This window comes from Herpailurus yagouaroundi, unplaced genomic scaffold (genome assembly GCF_014898765.1).
Source record: "Herpailurus yagouaroundi ecotype Mexico unplaced genomic scaffold, PumYag 218, whole genome shotgun sequence".
NCBI lineage: Eukaryota > Metazoa > Chordata > Mammalia > Carnivora > Felidae > Herpailurus > Herpailurus yagouaroundi.
The window spans coordinates 5159232-5185162 of record NW_024412449.1 but is presented as its reverse complement, the minus strand read 5'-3'; the positions used below and the strand labels follow the sequence as shown (position 1 = coordinate 5185162).

General features: G+C 37.7%; 1 protein-coding gene and 1 pseudogene across 3 annotated transcripts in view; both read right to left on the bottom strand.

Moving 5' to 3' along the window:
- Positions 1-2144: 2144 nt before the first annotated feature.
- On the bottom strand, positions 2145-4455 carry LOC121018292 (ATP synthase-coupling factor 6, mitochondrial-like; annotated as a pseudogene).
- A 10653-nt stretch (positions 4456-15108) lies between these two features.
- Positions 15109-25931, bottom strand: part of TMEM41B (transmembrane protein 41B) — a 41068-nt gene continuing 30245 nt past the window's right edge. For all 3 annotated transcript variants that reach the window (XM_040456919.1, XM_040456918.1, XM_040456920.1), the window contains 4 exons: positions 21245-21338; positions 20582-20686; positions 19338-19476; positions 15109-17488 (listed from right to left, as the gene is read on the bottom strand). In XM_040456919.1, coding sequence (XP_040312853.1) covers positions 17319-17488; positions 19338-19476; positions 20582-20686; positions 21245-21338 — 508 coding nt within the window. In that variant the 3' untranslated portion in view covers positions 15109-17318. The remainder of the gene's footprint in view (positions 17489-19337; positions 19477-20581; positions 20687-21244; positions 21339-25931) is intronic.

Below are 25931 nucleotides of genomic sequence, written 5' to 3'. Positions count from 1 at the left end.
GATTGCACTACTAGGCATTTATCCAAGGGATACAGGTGTGCTGTTTCGAAGGGACACATGCACCCGCACATTTATAGCAGCACTATCAACAATAGCCAAAGTATGGAAAGATAGATGGATATTGGTTAAAGAAGATGTGGTATATATATATATACACAATGGAGTACTATGAAGGAAATCTTGTCATCTGCAACTACGTGGATGGAACTGGAGGGTATTATGCTAAGTGAAATTAGTCAGCCAGAGAAAGACAAAAATCATATGACTTCACTCATATGAGGACTTTAAGAGACAAAACAGATGAACATAGGGAAGGGAAATAAAAATAATATAAAAACAGGGAGGGGGACAAAACAGAAGAGACTCATAAATATGGAGAACAAACTGAGGGTTACTGGAGGGGGTGTGGGAGGGGGGACGGGCTAAATGGGTAAGGGGCATTAAGGAATCTACTCCTGAAATCATTGTTTCACTATATGCTAACTAATATGGATGTAATTAAAAAATAAACAAATACTTTAAAAAAAATTCTAAAAGTAAAAAATTAAAAAAAAGAGAGAATTCCTGCAACAACAACAACAAAAAAAACCAGTTTGAAGGGACACCAAATTATTTGCCTTTTTATTACTCCCTTGAATGTTGGCTCTGCCCCGAAGGAATGTAGGAACAGCAGGGCTGTACCTTGTGAGCCTGTAGCCTGAAAAAGCAATAGCAAAGTAAAGGGGAAGGAGGATATGATCGCAACAGATCAGCCCAACAGCAGAGCCAAACCCTGCTTTGAAGGATGGGATGAGGTCATTGGTGTATCTTGGATCGTATATATGATGGATCATATTTAGATAGAGAGAGAGAGAGATAAGTAAATATATACATCATAGTATGTAGCAACAAAAACAAAACCAACGTGTAACAATCCAAATATCCAGCTACAGGGGACAAGTCAAAGAAACTAAAGTTTGTGCAAAAAATTGAAGTATTTTGTAAAACAAAAAAATAAAAAGAAGGAAAGATAAAAAAAGGAGACACATTGTGTACTGATGTAGAAAAATATCCAAGATACACTGTTAATGTAAAAAGCAAGTGTAAAACAGTGTGTATAATAGCTAAAATGTGAAAGCAACCCAAATGTCCATCCATGAATGAATGGATAGGTGAAATGTAGTATATATACACAATGGAATATTTTTCAGCCTTAAAAAGAAGGAAAAGAAGACACGTGCTACAACATGGATGAACTTTGAGGACATTACACTAGATGAAATAATCCTGTCACAAAAAGACAAATACTATATGATTCCACTTACTTGAGTTGCCTAGACTAGTCAAAATCCTAGGGACTTGAAAGTAGAATGGTGGTTGCCAGGGGAGAAAAGAATGAGTGACAAGTCATTATTGAATGGGTATAGAGTTCCCATTTTGCATGATGAAAAGAGTTTTAGAGATGGACGGTGGTGATGGTTACACATTATAAATGTACTTAATACCACTGAACTGTACACTTAAACATTATTAATATGGTAAATTTTATGTTATGTACATTTATTTTGCCACAAATTTTTAAATTGAGAAAAATCCCACATTTGGAAAAATAATGCAATTTCAAGGTAACTCATCTTTATTTAGTTGTTCTGAACTTACTTCCTGGACACTAGTTTTTAAAAATGAAAAAGTAAGTGTGTCTGGGTGGCTCAGTCAGTTGAGCATCTGACTTCAGCTCCGGTCATGATCTCACAGCTCATGGGTTTGAGCCCTGTGTCGGGCTCTGTGCTGACAGCTCGGAGCCTGGGGCCTGCTTCAGATTCTGTGTCTCCCCTCTCTCTCTGACCCTTACACACTCGCGTTTATTTTTGAGAGAGAAAGAGAGACAGAGTATGAGCAGGGTAAGGGCAGAGAGAGTGGGAGACATAGAATCCAAAGCAAGCTCCAGGCCCTAAGCTGTCAGCACAGAGCCCAATGGGGGGCTCAAACCCCTGAACCACCAAGATCATGACCTGAGCCGAAGTTGGATGCTTAACCGACTGAGCCACCCAGGCACCCCATCAGAGATTTTTTTTTTTTTAATGTAGAGAAAATAAACTCATGTATTGAAAGACAGCTTTTTACTTCTTTTTGACAGTTGAGAAATACATATTTATTCTGATACTTCTGACCAGTTGTGCAACTAATCTAGGACAAATTGCCAAATAAATTTTACATTATTTCTTCAGGACTGGAGTTTTTCGATGGCTTCAGATTTGGGATCTTCAAATGTGAAGTTAGGGAATGTATTCATGTCTGCTTTACCATACATTTGGTTAAGTTTTGAAAAACTCCCTCTCCGGCTCTTTCTGGTACTCTGGGCCAATATCAACACGTCCTCCAGATGCCTGTGCTTAGTTCTCTATTCTCTAATCTTATCGATGAAAAGTTTCTGTACAGGATCAAGTTCCTTAGTAAATGCTGCTGCTATAATACCAATGTTCCTCCTCAAATGGACTGAGACTGTGAACCTAATGACCGAGGAAAACCTGAAGAGCCTCTGCTATGGACGGGAAACTTCTCGGAGGAGGTCTGCGACCAGAAGGCTCTAGGTGAGATAGACGAAAGACAGCTCTTACTAGAACTGAAAATTCTGTCAATAATTGAAAATTACCTTACAGACACTTATGCTAAGATAGCACTTCTTAGTTGATGTGAAAGGGATCAGTTTCCTGATTTATAAATTTTACCGCTAGGATTTTTGGTGCAATAAATATTGGTATTATAATATATTCCTATAATAATATGGGTCTCTGAAATCAGACTCTCCAGGTTCAAATCTCAACTTTACCATTTATAAAATCTGTAATTTTAGGTAAATTTTTTAACCCCTCTATGCCTCGATTGCCTCATCTGTAAAATAGAGATATTACTGGCTTACATGTTTGCTGCATTAATTAAATGAGATGAAACATGTAAGAAAAAGAAGGGTGTATAATATGTTAGCGTCTGTGTAAAAAAGAGAAAATAAAAGAACTATGTACTTTCTTGTATACACATAATACTATTTTTGGAAAAATAAGACATTATTAAAGTTGGTTACTCCTAGGGAAGGAAACTGAATGGCTGGGATAAGAAATAGAAGGGAAACGTTTCATCTTATATTGTTTTGTACTTTTTGAGTTTTAAACCATTTTAATGTATTATCTCTTCAAAAATAAATAATATTAAAACTTTTTAAATGCCATCCCCTTTCTCCCGTCTCGCTTACTCACACAAGATTAATGTGCCATCCACGTAACTCTGGTCATGCTAAATTGCTAGTAGGATACTAACTCTTTCTAGTGTGACTGTTAAGGCTCTCTTTGATCCAGGCTCAACCCACCCATCCTATTATTCTTCCAAGAATCTCCCTTCACACCATCTATATGTCTAGTCAAGCCTTACTGCTCACTATTTTCCAAGCGGCCACCCTCTTTGGGACCAAAGTGTCCATTACCCATCCCCCCTCAGAATTTGGAAAGTCCAAAGTGAACCACATGTTTATAGCTCCTGCCATGCACCTCCTTTCCCACCTCATTTTCTCTGATTTGTGTCAGCAAACATGTATAAAACCTTCTCCCTGACCCTCCCTGATAACAGCCCTAGCAGTTCAGGCTTTAGAATGGGGCCCTGCTGCTCCAACTCAGACTTGTAATTCCAAAAGGAAGAGCTATGTGGGTCCAAAAATCACTGGGTCAATGGTCTTTGTCCACAAAAAACTCAGGGAACAGGGACATCCCCACCTTCTCCTTCTAAGCTAGGCCTGTCCTGGCCCAAAGGGAAAAGCAAGTTGTGGGACACTGTGCCAGGCAAATATGAGGACCCTCTGCTGGCCTGACATACTAGATAGGCAAGGAGGTTGGGACAACCTCCCTAACCTTTTCATCTATACATTCTTGCCTTGGTTCTATGTAGAACCTCTGAAAAGGAGGTAGGGCCAATGCTGGATTCCAAGCTAATACCAGATTAATTGTCCTCCTTCACTTATTGACCCCATTCAGGGCTGAGCTCATGCCCTGCCTCTTCTAAGGGTCCTCCACTGAGAACTCCCAGAGCCCTCCCCATCTCACCACACAGGGCCTTGATACCAGCTACTCAGTTTCCTTCCCCCAAAGCAATCAATGTTCGCAATGCTTTGTTTATCCTTCCAGAAATAGTCTATGGCCTGTGCTAGCAGGGGCACTTCCTCTAGCAAGACCGGAATTAACTTGACTCCACCCAAGTAGAACCTGCCCACTCCCCAGCTCACAGCACATTATTCAAGAAAGATCAGCTGATGAACCCACAGGTGCTCAAAATTCTCTCCAATGCTCAGTGAAGAGTTCACCATGTGCAAAATTCACCATGTGCACCATCCTATTGATGATCCAGAAAAATGTAAGCTTTACAATATGGGCTTTCTTAAGACTAGAGACACAAATTCAGCTAGATATAGACTGATACCCTCACAGCCATCTCTGGCAGCCAGCTGCTTCTGCACAGTGATCCATGTCTACGAAAGAAGTCACACAGGCTTTACTTTCCCATGCCCTATTGTCCCACCAGCCCCCAATATCTCATTCATAATGAGCATCAGGCTCGTTCTGTCTCTCAATGACACAAACTCCCTGAATTGGTTGAAAATTAGAAATCACCCTTTAGCTACCATAACCTATAGCAAGAGAGAAGCCCCAAGGAAGAGTCAGAATCAAGCAGCATCTGATGTCTTCTGGCATGGGGAAGTATGAAATTGAGCAACAGGAAGAGCAAATTGCAGATAATGTCCGCACATGTTGCAACTTTCCCAGAAGTCGTTCATGAGCACATGCATGTGCATGTCTACGTACATGTCTGAGTTTATATGTCAGTGAACATTTGTGCATAGGGTTGATCATGTATATGTATGTATTTATGTATATTAGAGATATTTTTGTGTATGTGCACATGTAAATAACTGTGTGTTGTGTGTACCTGAGGAGGTTAAGGCAGGGCAGAGTGGCAAGAACAGGTAAGTATAGGGTACCTTTGCCTCTTGACAAACCCAGGAGTGACTCACTGGTGGTCCACTCCTCCCCTCAATCCTCCTAGGTTGAGGACTCTTTTGAGAGTCTGGGTACATGGCCTTATATGTGCTGTTGCCAGCCCTCTCCCTTGGACTGTGAACACAGTGGCCTCGCTATTCCCATCAACTTGAGGGCTAAGAACTTCCTGGGAAAGGCCAGATGGTCTAGTGAGGGAAGTGAAAGGCCCTTGGACAAGATCCCAAAAGGAAGATATATTTAACTGTGGCTGAACTCTCAAAAATTTCTTTGGGGGTGATGGAATTGTAATACAACTTGATTGTGATGGAGGTTACGTAATTGTTTCTATTTGTCATATCTCATGAAACCATACTAAAAAGGGTTAATTTAACTATATGTAAATGATACCTTAATAAAAAATGGGAAAACACATATAAAATTGATAATTGAATATTTTAGAACTTTTTTCCCAGCTGACTGTAAACAAAAACATACAGTTACACTATCAGTTTTCCAAGTTATATCAATCTGCTTTTAGTGTGACAGAAAAATGATACCAGAATTACTATAGAGAAAACTAATGGTATTTAATTATTGAGATGATTAAATTTACAGTAATAATATTGACAGAATTAAAACAGCACATCAAGGGGAGTCTGGGTGGCTCAGTCAGTTAAGCATCCAACTTGGGCTCAGGTCATGATCTCACAGTTTGGTTCATGAGTTTGACCCTGTGTCAGGCTCTGCGCTGCCAGTGTGGAGCCTGATTGGGATTCTCTCTCTTGTCCTCTCTGTGCCCCGCCCCCAAATAAACTTTAAAAAAAAATTAACTGTAATCACAAAATGAACTGTATTTCCAAAGTTCAGAACAATATGTCCTAGACCGTATTTGGAGAACACTTTGTCTTTACCCATGCATAAGGAGACGCTCCACTTTTAAGAGTACAGTTTAATGTATTCTGTGGACAAAGAAGAGATATCATTGGTTCACTAGTAAGTGTGGAGCTTACAAAAGAATTCTTAGCCACTGTTATAAATGCAATGCAGTCACAATATCCAGTAATCTTTTGGCAAATGTTAATGAAATGGTTTGGGTTCTTTCTGAATCTGAATAAAGGTTCATGAAATTTCAGGAGGAAGAAGAAGAGAAGGAGGAGGAAGAAAGAAGCAGATGCCCACTCTTCCACTCTTGGGGATTGAAAAGGTGCCAGGCTCAGGAGCCACTTGATTCTGATGCCCAAGTCAGAATCCTAACTCTGCAGTTTACTCAGATGTTGTGACCTCAGGCAGACCCATTGCTCCCTCAAGTCTTTGGCTTACCCACATCAGTGAAGAAGGGCCTATGCATGAGCAGGGTTTCCAATAACTGCATCTTTGGGAGTCCTTTTATTGCTTTCCCACCCCAAGGGCCCTATAATTAGAAAGATCTCTGAACAAATTGCATTTATAGTCAGTTTTCCTATTTTTTATAAACAAAGGTACATTTATCTGATGTTAAGATTTTTTCATTAGCACAAGATATGTGGATCACAAAGAGTTAATGTAATTCCAGCCAAAAGCCAAAAAAAAAAAAAAAAGGAAATTTTTTTAAATTTTATTTTCGCCTGTATAGTCTTGTTCTAGATAAAAAATACTATTTCCACCCAGTAGGCTTTGTCAGATGTTGGAACTGGCCAAAAGCCCCCACTGTGACAATCTTCATGGGCTGCCAAGGGGCGGGACAATGTAAAAAGAGGAACAACTGGTCTTGATTCTCAACCGAATGCTTCTGAGGCCGGAATTCAGAGGTATGCCTGGGCCACCTGTAGGTCTGCCACCTCAACCCCTGCCCTCTGCCCACTGAAGTTGCCAAGCTCAGGTCGTGAGTTGTCAGCGTGTATGCCTCTGGTGCCCAGGGACCCTGAAGGTAACAGGCAGGGCTGCCACTCACATTTTTACAGATTGAGCATTGCCCAAGAGACACCATTCATTGTAGTCAGCATTAATTTATAAAGTTATGACAGTTTTCCAACAGATGGCAGTAAAGTATCTTAAGAAAGGGCACCTTTTTCTAGTTCACTCAAAATCAGTAAGGTCTAACAGAGGGACTGCTTTTTTTCTACATTGCCCAAAGTGGTGCCAGTAAACAGCAGGACACAGTAAGCATAACCGGGCTTCACAAAAGTAGAAAGTGGTTCACAGTCAACATCCATTCCTACCTCCTTTTGTTATGCCTAGGGCCAGCTTCATGGGTATTTCCTATGCACAGGGCTCTGTATTCAGAAGGCCCATGAACTTGGTTTAATGCTTTGCTGTTGCTGTTTTAAAATTCTTAATAACTTTATCTCTGAACATGTATTTTGTTTTTGTTTTTGTTTTTTTAATTTTTTTTTCAACGTTTATTTATTTTTGGGACAGAGAGAGACAGAGCATGAACGGGGGAGGGGCAGAGAGAGAGGGAGACACAGAATCGGAAACAGGCTCCAGGCTCTGAGCCATCAGCCCAGAGCCTGACGCGGGGCTCGAACTCACGGACCGTGAGATCGTGACCTGGCTGAAGTCGGACGCTTAACCGACTGCGCCACCCAGGGGCCCCTGAACATGTATTTTGTAAGTGAAGTCTGATGGGACAAAGTGGCGTGCACATGAGCAGATGCTATATAGGCAATGTGCACACCTGCTCTTCCTTGCTGCTTCATTCCCATACAGCATTTGCAATATTCCATGAGCAGACAATTCCAGTGTGCCTGTGATACCTGAGGGCTCAGCAAAGCTAGCATGTTATGGGGTGCCTGGGTGGCTCAGTCGGTTAAGCTCTGACTTTGGCTCAGGTCATGATCTCGCGGTTCGTGGGTTTGAGCCCCACTTTGGGCTCTGTGCTGACAGCTCAGATCCTGGAGCTTGCTTCAGATTCTGTGTCTCCTTCTCTCTCTGTCCCTCCCCTGCTCATGCTCTGTCTCTGTCTCTGTCCCTCTCAAAAAGAAAGAAACATTAAAGAAACCCCAAAAACTAGCATGTTATATCCACAACTGCATAAGCAGGGGTGCTGACTGTCCTGACAGGACATGCTTTCCATTTAAACCAGAACTTGCTTCTTTAAAAAAAAATTTTAACTGTATTTATTTATTTTGAAAGAGAGACAGAGAGAGGGAGCAGGGGAGGGGCAGAGAAAGAGAGAGAGAGAGAGAGAGAGAGAGAGAGAGAATCCCAAGCAGGCTCTACACTGTCAACACAGAGCCTAATGCAGGACTCGAACTCATGAACTGTGAGATCATGACCTGAGTAGAAACCAAGAGTCAGATGTTTAACCAACTGAGCCACCCAGGCTCTAACACAGAAAGAAGGCAATGGCATTCTAAGACACGAACGACAGAGGAATGCTACCACATTTTTATGTATGTGTCTTCCTTGTAACAATCACTTGCTAAAAATGATGACATAGAAGGAAAGGGAAAAATAGGGCACCCATAGTTCCTTCTCCTTTGGGCCCTTCTTTACTCATCACTAAGTTGAAAGTAGAAGCTGTTGGTAGAATGTGCTCACATCAGAAATGAAATAAAAACAGTTGAGTTACCTTCTGCAGCATTTCTACTATTCATGTTAGAATTAAATACATATGCGTGTATGAGCTTTAAAGTAGAACCGTATAATTTCAGAGATTCCACATGCAGTTAAATACTCTTAATATTTGCATTTAAGGCTGGCATGGCACAAAATAAAAATAAATGTAAATTTCAAGCTAACAAATTACAATTTTAATCTTTCTTTACTTACAATAACATTAAGTAGAAAATAAAAACACTAGGGGCACCTGGGTGGCTCAGTCAGTTAAGGGCTGGCTCTTGATCTCAGCTTGGGTCTTGATCTCAGGGTTATGAGTTCAGGCCCCGCATTGGGCTCTGTGCTGGGCATAAAGACTACTTAAAAAAAAAAAAAAAAGTAAGAAAGAAAAGACAAACACCATATCCAAGTCAAGAGGAGACCCTGGAAGAAAAGAAAACTCTATATTTTACTACCTTTAATGGTAACTTTTTTTTCCTGCTTTTTAAATAAAGGGCTCTGCATTTTCATTTTTGCACTGAGCCCTGCAAATTATGTAGGTGGCCCTGATTATTTCTATATTGCAGAGGCTGGAAAGCTACAAACGCTAAAAACTAGAATTCTGCATGCAAAATAGTTTTCACAAATTAGAATCCCTTGCAAGAAATTTGAATGGAAAAGAAAAACAAAGGCTATTTTCCTGCTGCTTTTGGCAGTGTTCCACTGGCAGGAAGGATTGTAGAGATGCCAATGGTCCATCTCCAGCTTTGTGGATGATGTGACAAAATTTCAGTGACAAAAGTAGCAGCCTCTTTCTTCCAGGATCTAAGAAGCAGCAATGGTTGATACAGTAGCTTAGATCCTGTCCTCCTAAATTCTGAATCATAGCTATTTGGTGAATTCCTGAACACAATTACTGCCAGTTCTGGAGTTTTCTAGGAGTCATTCTTTGATCTTCAGTCTAACACCTGCTCCTCCAAACGTTTCAATAATTTCATAAAACCTACAATTCCCTTCATTAGGTTCTCTTTTGCGTTTAAAATTTCTAGAATTTGCTCAAAATCAACTTGCTTGAAATCAACTCCCAAACATCACACGTTCTACTGGAATACACCCCTACCATACCACCATTAATAATGATGAAACTAAGCTAAAACATCTGGTCAATTAAAAAAAATACAATGCACAACTTGTAAGTATGCATTTATTCATTAAACCCTTTCTTCAAACAAACAAACCTGGAGTAGTTTGATGACACTGATCCCTTGCTGTGATGGTCCCAACTCCCAGACTTCATGTTCAGAGCTTTTTCAACAGCACTTCTCTTTTTTCAAAGTATGAGTTGAAAAGTCCATTCTGCTCAAGATCTTCTTATGAAGCCTCAGATCCGGGCTTTGACTGTAAATAGAAAAGCTCCAGGCCCAGCTTCCACTCCCTGAAGTTGCACAACGCTGGCCCCACATCTTGTCCCTCCAACTACACTTTGTCCACACTCATACTACTTGCTCTCCCACCTCCTGAGGGTTTGTAGTTCCTTTACCCCTTCATTTCTTCAAGCAATACCAGTCGGTTGAGACCCCATCAACCTTCCCTCCCACCAGCAAAGGTCCTGTGCCCAAGGATCTCCCATGTTAAGAGAAGCAGAAGAGTAAATACATCTAATGAGGAGGATGAGCTTTTCGAAGAGATCCTCGCCCAGCCCAGTCTGGGAACAAGCCTGCGGAGATTAGTCAGGTGATGGCCAGCTTCTTGCTGAGTTTCATCTCCTCATCCAGGAGCTGGCTCTGCAGGAAGTCACAGTGGTGGGGGTCTGTACAGGCAGAACCAAGGACATGTGGAACTAAAAGGGCTCGCAACAGGTTACCTATAAACTCTTGGTCAGAAACCCCAGCGTAGGAGGTAGTCTCCTTAGTTTATGATCGCCCAGTCCTTGATGGAGGAGCAGGGAGAGAGAAGTGATATTTACCAATTCTTCACCCCAACAGGGCTTTTGCACCATCCTGTTATTCTGGTGACATGGCAAGTCTGAGCTATCATTTAATGCAGGAAGGGAAAAACAGAACTTTAAAACTCCATTGTCTCATTGCCCTCTAGTCTTCCACCATGGTTATAGCTGCTAATATTAGTGACCACACACATGCACACAGACACAGAGCTAACTAAAGCTTTCATTCTCCCCCCAGGGCTTTCTCATGGTTTGTTGTTGACTTCTCAGAATTGTGCTTCTCTCTTGCTTCCATCGTTTCTCTAGGGTTGATTTTGGAGAGGAAGCCAGCAGGCTATTCTAGTTCACCACTTTGATAGGTAACTTGAGTTTTGAAGAGATTGTGCTGGCTGCTGTGTAAAAACTGGAGTTTAGGAAGCAAGCTTGGGACAAGGCAGACAAATTAGGAGGTTATTGAGGTACTTCCGAACAAAGGTCATGATGGACTTGGACTAACTAGGATGCTAGCAGTAAAAATGGAAGAAGTTAGATTCAAGAGTTTTGGAGGTACAATTAATAAGTCTTGCTGATGAACTAACTGTATTTGGATGAAGAGAGAATAAAGAATGGCTACTATTTGGCATAAAAAACTGGATGTGTGCATGGAGCCATTTTAGGATAAAGACTGACAGGCAAAATTGGGGGACTTTTACTTTTAGAGTTCTGTATTGCATATTCTTATTGCATAAACAGCAAAACCTCCAAATTGGGTGAGTTCCCAGGCAGGGTCTTCTGCCTGCCACTCTCCTCACCCTCGGAACCAGGTCTCTCTTTTGTCTCTGTCCCTTGCCAAGAAAGCATATCATAGATGGACTTCCTGATGGTTTTAGGGTTTCATTTCAGAGTCTCTGTCACTGTTAGGGGAAAGGACATGGCATGGCATCTATGACCTCCACGTTTTCTACTCATAAGTTTCAGTCACTGCAGCTCTTTTAGTTACCTTGAATCCATTTTTCCTCCCTGTCTGCATTCCAACTTCTTTTTGCATTAGTCTGGTGAACTGTAATCAGGTGCCCTGGCTGAATGGTGGGCATGTGACTCCTGGAATGTGAATGCAGAGCAACTGACAACATGGTTAAGACAGTAATTTATTCATTCCATCAGCAGTAGCCTTTCATCCTGCTATGAGGTTATTCCAGTGTTTCTGGGTTCCAGCCTCCAGAGATGCTGATAAAAATCCTTTTGCTCAAGCCAGAGTCAAGTTTTGTTGCTTGCAATCAATGAAACCTAATAATAATCAGTTTATAAAGTACCAGGACATGAATGCAACCTGCCCCCCAAATGTCCAGCTTCACCACAAGAGTAACAAATGGGTTAGTGTTGATCCCAACCCCTGCCCTCCCACCCCCAAGCAGCCCTTTGTTTTCTCAGAACCTTCCCCGTGTATTCTAAGGCCTCCTAGGCTTCTGTTTTGTTCATAACCATGCCTTTCCACACATTCATAGCCGAAGTAAATTGATGTCCAGGGTAGCATTCAGGCAGCATTTTGACCAAACAGGAACGTGGTTATTTCCACTCCCGGAACCTTACCCCGTGGGCCTCTGAACTCAATTCCAGCTCAAGTCTGAACTGAGGCCTCCCTTCCCAACAAGACTGGTTAGAATTACTATCTGATGACCAGTCTCTCATCCTGCTTCTCCTCCACCCAGATTACAGCCCTAAGAAAGATGACTTGACTGCTTCTCAGGTTTTTGGTGGTCTTAGTTCCTACACTTAACTCTTCACTCCTGTAAGGTTTGAGTTCAGCTAGGATTGATGTTCTATGATGCATCCCCATAGCACCCTTATCACATGACTTGATGTAAAATCTCCCAAGCCTTACATAGATTCTTCTTCCTTTCTACTTTTGTGTAGCCAGAAGCTGTATGTATAAATTCTGATGATTATCCACGTTACCAAATACATTATATGAGAAGTCATGCATACCAGTACAGTGACATGAGCATTTGTACCTTTAAGACCACATATAATTCTTGATGATAAATTGTAATGTTTTGTATCAATCACTACTCCTTCATCACTTCCAAAGCCTCTACTTATATAACATTTTGGCATGTTCTAGCCAGAAGTTCCAAGTTTCCTCTGCAATATGTATTGCTACTTCACGTCTCTAGTTAACAGTAGCTTAGAACCTTGAATTAGGGCTCTCCAGACAAACAGAACCAAGAGGAGATACATAGATACAGATATAGATATATAGATATGTAAAGAGATTTGTTAGAAGACATTGGTTAGTGTGATTATGGAGGCTGAGAGGGCCCACCATCTGCTGTCTGCAAGCTGGAGACCCAGGAAGGCCTGTGGCATAGTTGGAAGGCTTGAGAGTCAACGATGGCAGTTTCTAGTCCAGGTCTGAAGGCCTGAGATACAGGAATGGCAGGGGCAGATGATCAATGTCTCAGCTCAACAGTCAGAGTGAATTCAACCATTCTGTTCTATTCTGGCCCTCAATGACTTGGGGAAGGCTATCTGCTTTACTCTGACCAATTCAAGTGCTAATCTCTTCTGAAACACCCTCACAGACACACATAAAAAGGTTTAACGAGCTATTTGGGTATCCCTTGGCCAGACAAGTTGACACATAAAATTAACTATCACAAACCTTGACTGGTATTCTAACAATTTAAAAGCAAGCCCAACTGCTGACCTAGTCACCAGGAAATCCTGTCTCAAAGGTCAAAGTAGGTGTTTTGAACCCACACTCATGTCTGCCTTGGGCCTGTTAGTTTTCCAGGAAAGAACCCGTTTTCTCAAAGAAGTATCAGTTAATGCTGGACAAAATATCATCTTCCAGACTATAATTTCATGATGAAGATTCTTAGAGACTCACTCTAGAAAGTTGAGACAATGTTAAAATATGACTAGTTTGCCATCTAAAATGTACAAACTTGAACAGTATATTCCCTCCCTCCCTTGACTTCCATGTTATTATGTTGATCTGAGTAGTTTTTAAAACTCCCCTCAGACTTTGAGGTGGTGCTCCAGAACTCTCAAGGTTAATATACTGAGTCAATTCTACTCCCCAGCCCTCTTTACCTAGCAGTTCAGTCATCATGACAAGAGTATCCATTTGGCACAGCTCCAGATGCTGGATGATACTGAACCTTGGATTTAGGAATTCAGTGAGTGTCCCCACCTTCTACTCTGAAAATACAGTCCCTGCTAATACTTAGTGGTCATCATAAGACTTGATATTATGGTTTCTGCTTTTCATACCAAATATTTCCAGGACAAGAAGACTTTTCTATTAGAAGAGTCCTTTTAGCCCCCTATACAATTTCCATCTTACCCTACTTTGTATTACTAGCAAAGTAAGCAAATGGAAATAGCCCTTTTGTTTTCTGAAATATTTCATTACAAATAAAATGGTTAATTTGTCTAAATGAGATAATGTACATGAAAGCACACTATAAGCTATAAAACAAGCTATAGAAGGCAAGATATGCTTAAATATTTTTATTTAGAAGGGCTTATTGGGGTGCCACCGATGGGGTTAAGCATCCAACTCTTGATTCAGGCACAGGTCATGAACCCAGGGTCAATGGGGATCGAGGCCGCATTGGTCTCTGCACTGACAAAGCCTGCTTAGGATTCTCTCTCCCCTTCGCTTTCTGTCTCTCCCCCATTCATGCGTGCGGTCTCTCTCAAAACAAATGAACATTTAAAAAAGGGGCTTATTAATATTTTTCATTAATTTCAGAATTCTATCATGTCTGAGCTGTAAGGAACCTGGACCTTAGAACTCACTTGTTCCAGATGAGAAAAATGAGGCCTAGAGTTTAAACAATCCCTCCTAATGTCACCCAGCCTAGCAAGTTTTTCCCAGGTAAGGAAGAAAATATGTAAAATATTTTTGCACTAAGATCCACTTTCTAAACATGTAAACTACAAGCGGTGAATGATCATTTAAACATGAGGAAAGCTTCAGTCCTTTTGATTTATTCTAACCATTTTCCTTTTTTTTTTTTTTTAATTTTTTTTTCAACGTTTATTTTTGGGACAGAGAGAGACAGAGCATGAACAGGGGAGGGGCAGAGAGAGAGGGAGACACAGAATCGGAAACAGGCTCCAGGCTCTGAGCCATCAGCCCAGAGCCCGACGCGGGGCTCGAACTCACGGACCGCGAGATCGTGACCTGGCTGAAGTCGGACGCTTAACCGACTGCGCCACCCAGGCGCCCCTATTCTAACCATTTTCAAAAGAACAAAGAATTTTTATAAAGAAATCATTAAACTAGAAACTTAGATATTTACCTGCATTTATTTACCTCTAAAATTTTAATTTATTTATTTTGAGAAAGAGAGAGCGAGCAGCATAAGTGGGGGAAAGGCAAGATAGAGGGAGAAACAATTCCAAGCAGGCTCCACTCTGTCAGCACACGGATGCATGTTTAATCAACTGAGCCATCCAGGCGCCCCACCTCTACAATTTGAAAAGTTGATTTAAGACTCTCAAAAGCCAACTATAAAAATAAAAGGTCTTCAAAATTTTCTTTGTTCTTAGAGGTGAAAATGTGCATCAGAATTGTAGGAGAATGTTACTTTTTATTCAATGCAAGTTTGTTTTAACATAAATACTTCCATGAAATAAATCCCAAGTACTACATTTAAATTTTTCAGTACAATTTATTCTTATTCTTATTACATTTTAATTTGCATTTATTAAGTATCTTGGAAATATTATATTCAAATAGAACTCCAGAGAAAGGCCATTAACTAATTATTTAGCAGTCTCAGTGGGTCAGCTACCTAGTTAGCCTATTTGCCTCTCCCAGTGTACACATACTTGCTCTCTGGTGGTTATTATTATGTAATTGTCTTCAAGATGTGGCTGAAGCTTGAATCTGGTATCAGACCAAGTCTACATATCCATGAATATAGACCACTGACTACATTTAGGGTGCAGCCAATTACGATGAATCTAAAAAAGACTGGCTATTCTCTTGGGAGAAGAATATATACCCCACCCAAGTGGCAGCTCAGTTTTCTAAGAAACTCAGAAAAAAATAATCCGCGAAGGGATAGAATCAATAAGGATAGGGATAATACTCTGAGAATAAACATAATATATACACACTGGAGTAAATAGGCTTCTCTTGAGTCCAAGCTCTTACTTTTATTTTTAAAAGTCTGATAAAAATGTACTCAATTACATTTTATACAGTAATATTTAGTGAACTTTGTCCAAAAAGACTTCTGTTTTTAAGTTCATTTGTAAAAATAACAAAAGCTTTATCACTCAATCTCTGGCCAATAAGGAAGGAAGAAAAACCTTGCTAGAAATGAATACAAATAATTTCACACAAAAGGCCAGGTGACGTAAGAATAGTATATTAATTAATATATTTTCTTTGTATTTACAATAAATCCATTTGTTAATACTGTGATAGAAAAAATAATCAGTCCACATTATGTAGTAGAAACAGGCTTTGAGGATGACCATTCCTCTCACAATAAAAACATACAAGGATTTCTCCCACAGCTAAAGTACTTTTCAACGTGACAGTCTTGGGTGAAGGTAAAACTGACAAAGTACCTTAGATATCAGCTATGTCCTAGAATCAGGAAATCAAGGGTATTACCATTAAGCAAGCAGCAGAAAGCTGTTTAAGCTTTTCCAGGACCATTTAAATAGAGTAGTTACCATGTAAGGATTTAATTTTACTTGGAGTTATAAAAAGTAAACACACTAAATTGGGTAACTGCATTAATCAAAAGCAGCCCCAAACAAAAAAGCTATCAAAAAAACCCAAAACAAGGCATTCTTATATCATGCATAAAAAGGATAATTATAATACATATTTTAATGACCAGACCAATAAATAAATGAGGTAAATTTTACAGTTATTGAAACAAATAAACTATATTTAACCACTTAAGTGTTGCGCTGCCACTGCTTCCATTTCAAAATATAAAGTAATATAATTAACCTATCATCTAAAAACTGCATACTTTGAATGTTTGTTTTTGATCCCCTTTTGAGATAGTAAAGGGGGACTGTGTAACAAAATATTATCTGAATATAAATCATCAACACCAATATAATACAATTATCATGTAATTGCCATTTTTATATGCACAGTAGAAATACTGTGAAAGCTAGAAAAAAAGATGGAAACAGACTGGCCAGAATTTTAAATTTCAGACTAACCCATGATAATCTAGAACAGGAATAAACAAAAATAAAATTTACACAACAGATACAGCTTGATATCCTTTCCAAATTCAGTAGTCCACCAGATGTACCTTCTAAACAAATCCATTACCTCAAAGTTAAAAAAGGAAGAAAACGTAAATCTCCTTTTTGAGCTTTAGTTTTCAAGTTTACGCTCTTGAAGAAGGCTAACATTAGCAAGAACTGCAATACTATTTTTACAAATCTAGAATCTTTCCTTTTGTATTTTGTATTTGCTTTCCCTATTTCAGTTATTAGTAAGGGAAAAGAGAGGAAAATATTAAATTATCAAGTCAAGAATAAATATGATAGCCAGTTCATGAAACTATTAAATTGAATCAGTTGGATCAAGAATTTCCCACTACACAGCTACTGATTATCTACAGCTACCGTTGGAGTAGTAATTTAGAAGATGTCTATCGTAACTACTGACAGTACTTTCCGTAATGTATCAATTTCCACTTTTACTTTCTTCTCTCCCTTACCTCTTACATGAATTATTTTAACTGTGTGACAGGAAATTTTATTTTACAAACTCATTTCAATTACTGAAGAGGTGATTTTAACACCTAAGCCTGCCAATCCTGAGATGATGATGATGATGATGATGATGATAGGAAACCTGAAACCCAGATGATTTCTCACTCAAATTTCTGCTTTAGTTTTTTTTGGAAGATGGCTGGCAGAATAGAAAGAAGAGCCAAAATCATTAGAACAAATACTGAGTTCCAGGAAACAGCCTCCCCTGCTGTTGTAAGCTGGTACAGTGTTGTTCCTGCCTTAATTGCTACAAAAGAGGGAGGTGCAACACCTAAAAGAAAAAAGAAAAACATAACCATTTTTAAAAAATAAAATTTTATAATATATTTTATATTCACAAAATTATTCAGAACTCAAAACAGCACTGACATTATTCTAACACTTTGTAATGTACTATTTTAAACTGATTCAAATAAACCCATGTTTAAATTTTAAAAAATTAAAATTTTCTGTGTGTATAAAATTTCTTACAAGAATATAGTAATCTCTGTTTTGGTACATTGTTATTTAATTTAAAGCCCCACGGGGTGCCTGGGTGGCTGAGTCGGTTAAGCATCGGACTTTGGATCAGGTCATGATCTCAGACTGTGGTTTCAAGCCCCGTGTCAGGCTCTGTGTGCTGACAGCTCAGAGCCTGGAGCCTGCTTCTGATTCTGTGTCTCCCTCTCTCTCTGCTCCTCCCCAGCTTGTGTTCTATCTCTCTCTCAAAAATAAATAAACATTAAAAATAAATTAAAAATAAATAAGGCCCCTCAAGTTTATTTCCATATAAAGAATTCAATCTTTCAACTACCTCTGGAGGATAAGGAATTTAAAAATTCAAGAAAATTTTCTAGAAAATAATTTAGAACATTTCTTAACAGCTTTTAAAAAAAGAATGTGCTTTGATCCAGCAATTTGCACTTTAGGAAATACTAATGTACCTGAGCAAAGACCTAGGCTCAAGGATGTCCATCAAAGCATTATAAACAACAAAAAATCTGGAAACAATCTAAATGTTCAACAATAAGATTGAGTAAACTGTCATTCATCCTTGACAGAATATACTTAAAATAAAAATGAAGTGGTAGGAGATACTCAGATATGGAAAGATACTCAAAATATGAGTAAGAACAGTTTATACCACAGCATGGATGGAACAACTACATTTTATTAAAAACCAGAACAAATTGGAAAAGTCACTTTAGCCAAAGTTGAAGTTAACTAAATCTGTGGGTATTCCATCTGTAAAATTAAAGAGATGGGGACAAAATTCTCTCTTCTGATTCTGTAACACTATTTTACAAAATCCAAAATATCCCTAAGATTTTCAAGTTTCTCAATGAATTCTTTAAGAGCAGCAACAAAAAACTTATTTTGATTATTCTTTTCAAGATCTGTAAGTATTAACTTAAACTTTAACTGATACTTAATACAAGAGGTCTGTTCACTTCGTTGGTATCTAAACAACTCAAATTAAATTTGAAACAAAAGTAGAATACTCTTACTAAAGAACCATCAGAATTCACAAAATACATAAGCATCTTTACGTCCACTAATTAATTTCAGAATTAAGTGCCAGCTCCTTGAAAGCAAGAATCCTTGTTTCCCCCATACTTTTCGTAATGCCCATAATAAATACTAATGTCAATAAAAAGAAAATAGAATCAACTCTATTGAAAATTAAAGTTCAGTATTTCAAAATGGGCACTTTTATTATGATTAAAAAAATATCCAATAAAGTAGTCTTCTTTAAAAGAAGTAACACAAGGGCGGCTGGGTGGCTCAGTCAGTTAAGCGTCCGACTTCGGCTCAGGACATGATCTCGCAGTTCCCGCACTGGGCTCTGTGCAGACAGCTCAGAGGCTGGAGCTTGCTTCAGATCCTGTGTCTCCCTCTCTCTGCTCCTTCCCCACTCATGCTCTGTCTCTGTCTCTCTCTCTCAAAAATAAATAAACATTAAAAAAAAATTTAAAAGAAGGAACACTTAAATCAACACAATCCAGCAAACATTTCAGGATAGCTATTTATGTATGCCAGGCTCTGTGCTGAAATATGTGCAAAGAACATGAAATCTAGCCCAGCTGGACACTGTTAGGTATGTACACGAGTTCTAACACAGCGTGAACCAGAGGCCTTACCTAGAAAAGTGCCAATAAAAAAAACTTTCAATGGCACATTTATCACAGGGGATGTGATATTAATAAACCAATTCGGCAGAAATGGTGTTATTCTCAAAAATATAATGTAGTTAATGAGATGTTCTCTATGACGCTCAACCTGTCATAAGAAAGAAACCAGTTAGGATCAAGATAAGGCCAATATCGAGAAAAAGTTCCTTGATATACTTATTTCAAATTCTCATTCCCTGATAGTTCAGAACCTATCCAGCAGAAATGATCAACATAGGAACCTGAAAATGACAATGATCTCATTACCAAAGCTAAGTAACATGAGATGAGTTTTTTTTTTAATTGTACATATAGCTTAATGTTGCACTATTAGATGGCTCAACAATGACCCTTTACACCTGAAAGAGCAAAATTAAATTTATAACTATACATAAGATACATATCATGTGATTAATTTTTAACTTCCTATAATGTAAAAGGCTAGTATAGCACATCAGTAAACCTAGCTTCTAATTTAATCTTTATTTTTGTGTTATGATATATATTACATAAGTGATTCATTCATTAGATAAGTGAGATTGAACAAGTATAGGGAGATATTTAGTCAATTAAATAAAAGCAGTTTATACTTCTAAATCTTGCTTTACAAATAATGATTGTGATTTGCAGCAAAATGCTTAATTTCTCATCTCCTAGTTTGTAAAACAAAAGGGTAAGGCAGAACAATTTCTGCAATTCCTTTGAGATTTAACAGGTTGTTTCTTCCAATTCTTTCTAAAAATAAGATTTTCTCAGCAACATCATATTAAACCTTTCCGTGTAGTGGTGCCTATATTTGTCATTGCATGTCTTTGCAGAAATCCTGACTAAAGAGAACAGTCATTTCTACTGATGAAATACATTCAAGGAGTTGGTTGATAAAAGTTTTTCAGTGACCCCCTGACAGTGGACTGCATCAACACAAAACAGGTGAGGTGTCCAAATATGTGAATGTCTTCACCAGAATGATGACTTCTCTGCTGTGACTGAACTTACTAGGAATGAAGAATTACAATTACTGTTACAGTACAGAAACTGCATATTTGAAATGATTAACATTCATTATTTGCCTACTACTACTATAATTTACTTTGGTCAAAAATCATTTTTATTAAAGCCCTGAGTCTGGGTTAATTTATGTAGGGACTATACACTGACCTCCCAATTAGGCACAGAATGACACTAAACAACTTAAAAAAAAAATACATGTTTACCTGTTGTGACCATTTTACTGCTTTCTCTGTTAGGTATTTGTATACAACTGGCCTCCCAACTAAATAGGAGAGCATATAGCAGAATGAGGCACCGAGTCCAGAACACTAGGAAATAACAAAAAGCCATAAGCATTGTGTACTTTTCCATCTTAGTCACATGGATATAGTCACTTAAAGCAAAGCTCAACTAGTATATATTTTGGGGGATTAAGGGAGGGTACTCTACATGACATCTCTCGTGCAGAGAACAAGAACCCATCTGATCCAGTCCCTTCTCAGACCAAATTATAACTAAAATGAGAATAACTAAAACAAACTGGCACTTATGATTAAACTTAGTGATTACATCCAAATAGTTAATTATAGCATCTAGCTAGCCTAAGAATAAAATTTAAAAGCGAATTTTTTTTCAACTGCTATGCTTGAAAATACCACCTCCAGCTCTGGACTTAAGTCTGTGATGCCCCTGTTCTAGGAAAAAAGCAAACTATAACATCTGCTTATGGGGGGACTTAAAAGATATTACTTAAACATTAATCACCTCTTAAAACTAATGAGTTTATGTTTACACAAACTAGTGGGACCAGATGCCATCCTTCTCCCTCATCATTCTATCAAAAGCTACTTTTTTTCTAGTCTCCCAAATTCATTTTATATACTTACCAAACAAACAAGAAATAAGGCTAGCGGAAAGGGATAAAGAAACCCTGAGAGTATACTGAGAAATATAGAGCCTGGAATAGCAAATGTTTGCAAGCTGTTAACTTCTAAGTTAAGGATTAAACCATAATACAATGGAATTTTTAAAAGACAAATCAAACATTTCAGAAAACAAGTATCAATACAGAAGTTATCATGTTAATAAGATTATATCTGTATCTCAGTATTAAGAAAGCAAAATTGTATCTAAAAGTTTAAAAAACCATCAGTTATGATGCCTTTAACTCTAAATTGACCATTTTCTAGCATTATTATAAATACAATGCTATTAAGAGTGTGTTACTGAAAGAAAAACCAAGACAAATATCCAATGTGTTCCAGATAAAGAACTGGGCACTTTGGCAAAAGAAACAAAAGGGAGGGAAAAAAAAGAGAGAGAGAGAAAGAGAGAGAACAAAGGTCTTCAGTAATCTTATATGCTTCTCTAATGCACTGCATTTACTCCTAAATGTGTTCAAGAAACATGGTTTCTGTGGAAATCTAGGGTATGATAATTACTTGTTTCTAATTTAACTTATAAACATTTACCTCAATGCACTACTCATTAAAAAAAAAGGATAGGGGTTACAGAATAAAGATCACAAACCTTACTTTTAAGAATTATGCTTTTTACTACTTCCTGTTTGCTCCCAGTTTTAGTCTGGAATCCCCCTACCCCCTTTTAAAATCCCCTAACATGATTTACTTACAAGTCAGAGTGAATTCCTTCAACGTCTATGCTTCTTTTAAAATTTCTATCTTCACCCATTCTCCTACTCTATTCATGTTTTCATCTCAATCTCCTTTCTTTTTTCTGGCTTCTTTCATCTTCAGTTTCTTGCTCTTCCACAGGATCCCTGCTGTATAAACCCACTCTGATGCCTATGAACTCAAGAAAACCTAGGCTTTCCTTGACCATTGTATTCTATCCAGCTAGTGTGCCTCACCTTCACTTCCTCAGAGGAGATTCTCTCCCTGTCTCCTTGCAACCTGACTTACTCATCCACCCGTCTCACGGCCAAAAGTAATGATTTTTTCCTGTTTATTTTTTCACTCTGATTTAACTCATTTTATAATTATGTAAAATATTTACTTGGTTCTAAAGTCAAATCTACACAATAAAGTACATCTAGAGAATGACTTCCATCCCTCTGTCATCTCTCTCCCCACAGGTAAACATCGTATTGGCTTTTAAAAATACCCTTTCTTGGGACGCCTGGGTGGCTTAGTCGGTTAGGCATCCAACTTCGGCTCAGGTCATGATCAGGCTTGTGAGTTTGAGCCCCACGACTGGCTCTGCACTGACAGCTTTAAGCCTGGAACTTCCTTCAGATTCTCTCTCTTTTTGCCCCTCCCCTGCTTGTGCTCTCTCAAAAATGAATAAACATTAAAAAAAATAATTTTTCTTTTCAAAAACAGATAAATTATCTCCTTGTGTATGTGTGTACTCATATCATCCTCCCCTGCTTAGATAAAACATTGCATACTGACTTACTATTCTGCACCTTGCTCTTTTCATTTAACATTATATCCTGGAGGTAAGAATGCCTTAACCACATAGAGAGACATTTCTCATTTTTAAATAGCTAGAGTACACTCCAGTGTTTAGACTTGCCATGGCTTATGCAACCAGTTCCCTACTGACATTTGGGTACGGATACTTCTATTTGAATATTTAAAATTCTGCATGTCCTAAATCAAAGCAAATGTTATCTTCCTTTCCCAACCCTAAGCAGGGTCCTCTACCTATTCCCTTTTTTCTCTAAACAGCCCAAAATACAAAGCCAAAGAAAGGTAACCACCAAGAACAAAACTGGTATAATACTGATAACTACTGAAGCTGGATGATGGGTACACAGGAGTCCACTGTATGATTTTCTCTACTTTAATGTAGGTTTAAAATTTTCCATAATAAAAGAAATTTTTAAGTTACCCTAAGATTTTAGCCTTAGGGAAATTAAAAAAAGAGATGATGGTGACACATTTAATGTCATCCATAGCTCAAAAGTCTTCAGTGACTACCCAATACCACTGAATATTCTAAATTCCTCAGCCTGGTACTCAAAGTCCTCTACAGTCTGAGTGCAGTGTCTGTCCTATCTCCCTACACTTGTGTCTCTCTCCTCCCCTTTTCACACCCTATAGTCCAACTAAACTGGATAACTGATCACTTGTTAACCACACCCTGTGCTTGTAAGCTCTGCTCTAGATTTGCTCAGAATGAGACTGTGCCATCTCTACCCATAATTCCTTAGTGGCCCAGATGGAAATAGTTGTTCTACCTTTGAATGCTCAAAACACTAGATTTGTACTTAGAATATAATTAGTAAATTAGAAAACTGAATATGAATAAAATAATTATAATGTAACAAGCCATTTATATTCAAGTTTGACATTACATAATACCAGTGAAGGTACTAATACTACACTGCTGAAGACGGTGGCCACTAGCCATATGTAACTATGGAGACACTGAAATGTACGTAGTCTGAACTCAAGTGCTATGAGTGCAAAACACACAAATTTCAAACACTTAGTGTGAAAAAAGAATGTAAAAATACCTCAATTTTTATGCTGATTGCGTGTTAAAATGATAATATTTTGACATATTGGTTCAAGTAAAATGTATTACTTAAATTGATTTCAAGTGTTTTTTTACTTTTTCTAATGTCAACTAGAAAATTTAAAAATTACATGTTGTTCAATTATATTTCTATTAATTAACACTGTATCAGTTATATGCCCTAAGATAAAGTCTTTTCTTTTTTGTTCACTGAATTTTAAAAAGTATCTTTTTAATAAAGAGCTTAAGATTCAAAAGTGAAAATAGACAATTATAAGACAACATGAATTTAACAAGTTATGTTATAAAAATCTAAAATGAGATGTGAAATCATTACAATCACTTACATATCAAGGCAACAATAATAATATGCAATAAAACCTCCTGAATTGACAATATTAACCAATATATGTATTTTTACTATTAACCAATATTTAAAATGTAAAACTTAGGGGCTCCTGGGGTGGCTCAGTCAGTAAAGCGTCTGACTCTGGCTCAGGTCATGATCTCGCGGTCCTTGAGTTCAAGTCTGGCTCTGAGCTGTCAGCATAGAGCCTGGAGCCTGCTTCGGATTCTGTGTCTCCCTCTCTCTCTCCCTCTCTCTCTGCACCTCCCCTGCTCATACTCTCTGTCTTTCTCTCTCTCTCTCAAAAATAAACATTAAAAAAAATTAAAAAATTGATAAAATTTAAAACTTCAAACCAAATGTATTTTGTAATAATAAAGCCCTTCTTATACTTTCAATTCACTTTCTATAGGACAGTTTATCCTTTTCTACTAATTTGCATATGGATATTAAGACAACTAGGCTATAACATTTATAACCCCAGAGATTGTCAAGATCCATTTATGCTAACTGGTTGACTGACCTTATGAGTGGGTATCTCCTTTATCCCTCAGACATGTTATCCCTCCCAAAGCTGAGAGGCAAAGTAGGGTAAAAAAAAAAAAAAAAGATGACTTTCCAAAGTAAACAAAAACTATATGCCTTGTTCACAAAAACCTTATAAATGCCAAATTAAAAAAAGGAATCAAGTTTTTATCTTACTTGAGGAAAATATTTTAATTTATGGTTAAAGTGTATAGAGGCAAAATAACCTTTAAGTCTAACACTAACACTATGGTTTTCCCAGATAGGTTCTAAAATGGAATTAGTAGGAAAGGGGAGCAGTTATGGATTTCTTAAAACAGTTTATGTATTATTAAATCACTTTACAAATAGCTGCCAAATAACCTGCTGAAAGACAGATGCATAATAATTATTCTCTAAATTTTTCCCAAATTTGGATTTTTCTCATAATAAATAAGATGACAAAGCACCTAAATAAAAATGTATTCTCACCAGGTAGATAAAGGAATAATGTTTGGATTATCAGCAAAAGTTTTTGTTAACATACTTTAATAACAAACTGTTTATGCTAGGAATAACTGCTTCAGGGTATTTAAGAATATGCTGACAACATTTATATAAGGAGGCAAGTATAGAAAAACATATATATATGTTAAATACATAATATCTAGTCTAATATAAATCCAAGAAAAGAAAATGCTAATGAATTTTACAAGAAAAAGTTTTAATTGCGAAGTCCCATAAGCCAAAAGAAATTCAGGAAATAAAACAGGAAGCAAGAATATAAAGAGTTTGAGAGAATTAATAAAGTAACTAGTTTAACTTTTAAAAAATAAATGTTGGTTTCAAAAGGAGAATGATTACCTTTACAGGATCAAGAGATAATGTGTTTCATTAAACGAGAAGATTTGAAAATAGGTTGGATTAAAATAAAAGATACAAAAATCAGATTGAAGTTAAAGCCCGTAACTGGAAGACTAATCACCAGTAGCATAAGCAGTCTGAAAATACGCAGGAAGAATAAAGCTATTTTCCTGACTAATTAATACAACATATATTTCTATAAAACAAAGAAATACATCCAAGAGTTATTTTAAAAATTTATATCCTTTGAATGACTAATTTTCCACTTAAGATCTTTTTACAAAGAAACCATTAAATGGAAGAAAAAAATCACAAACAGAAAGTTTTATAACACAACATGTATAAAAGCAAAAAATTAATTACAAATTATATCT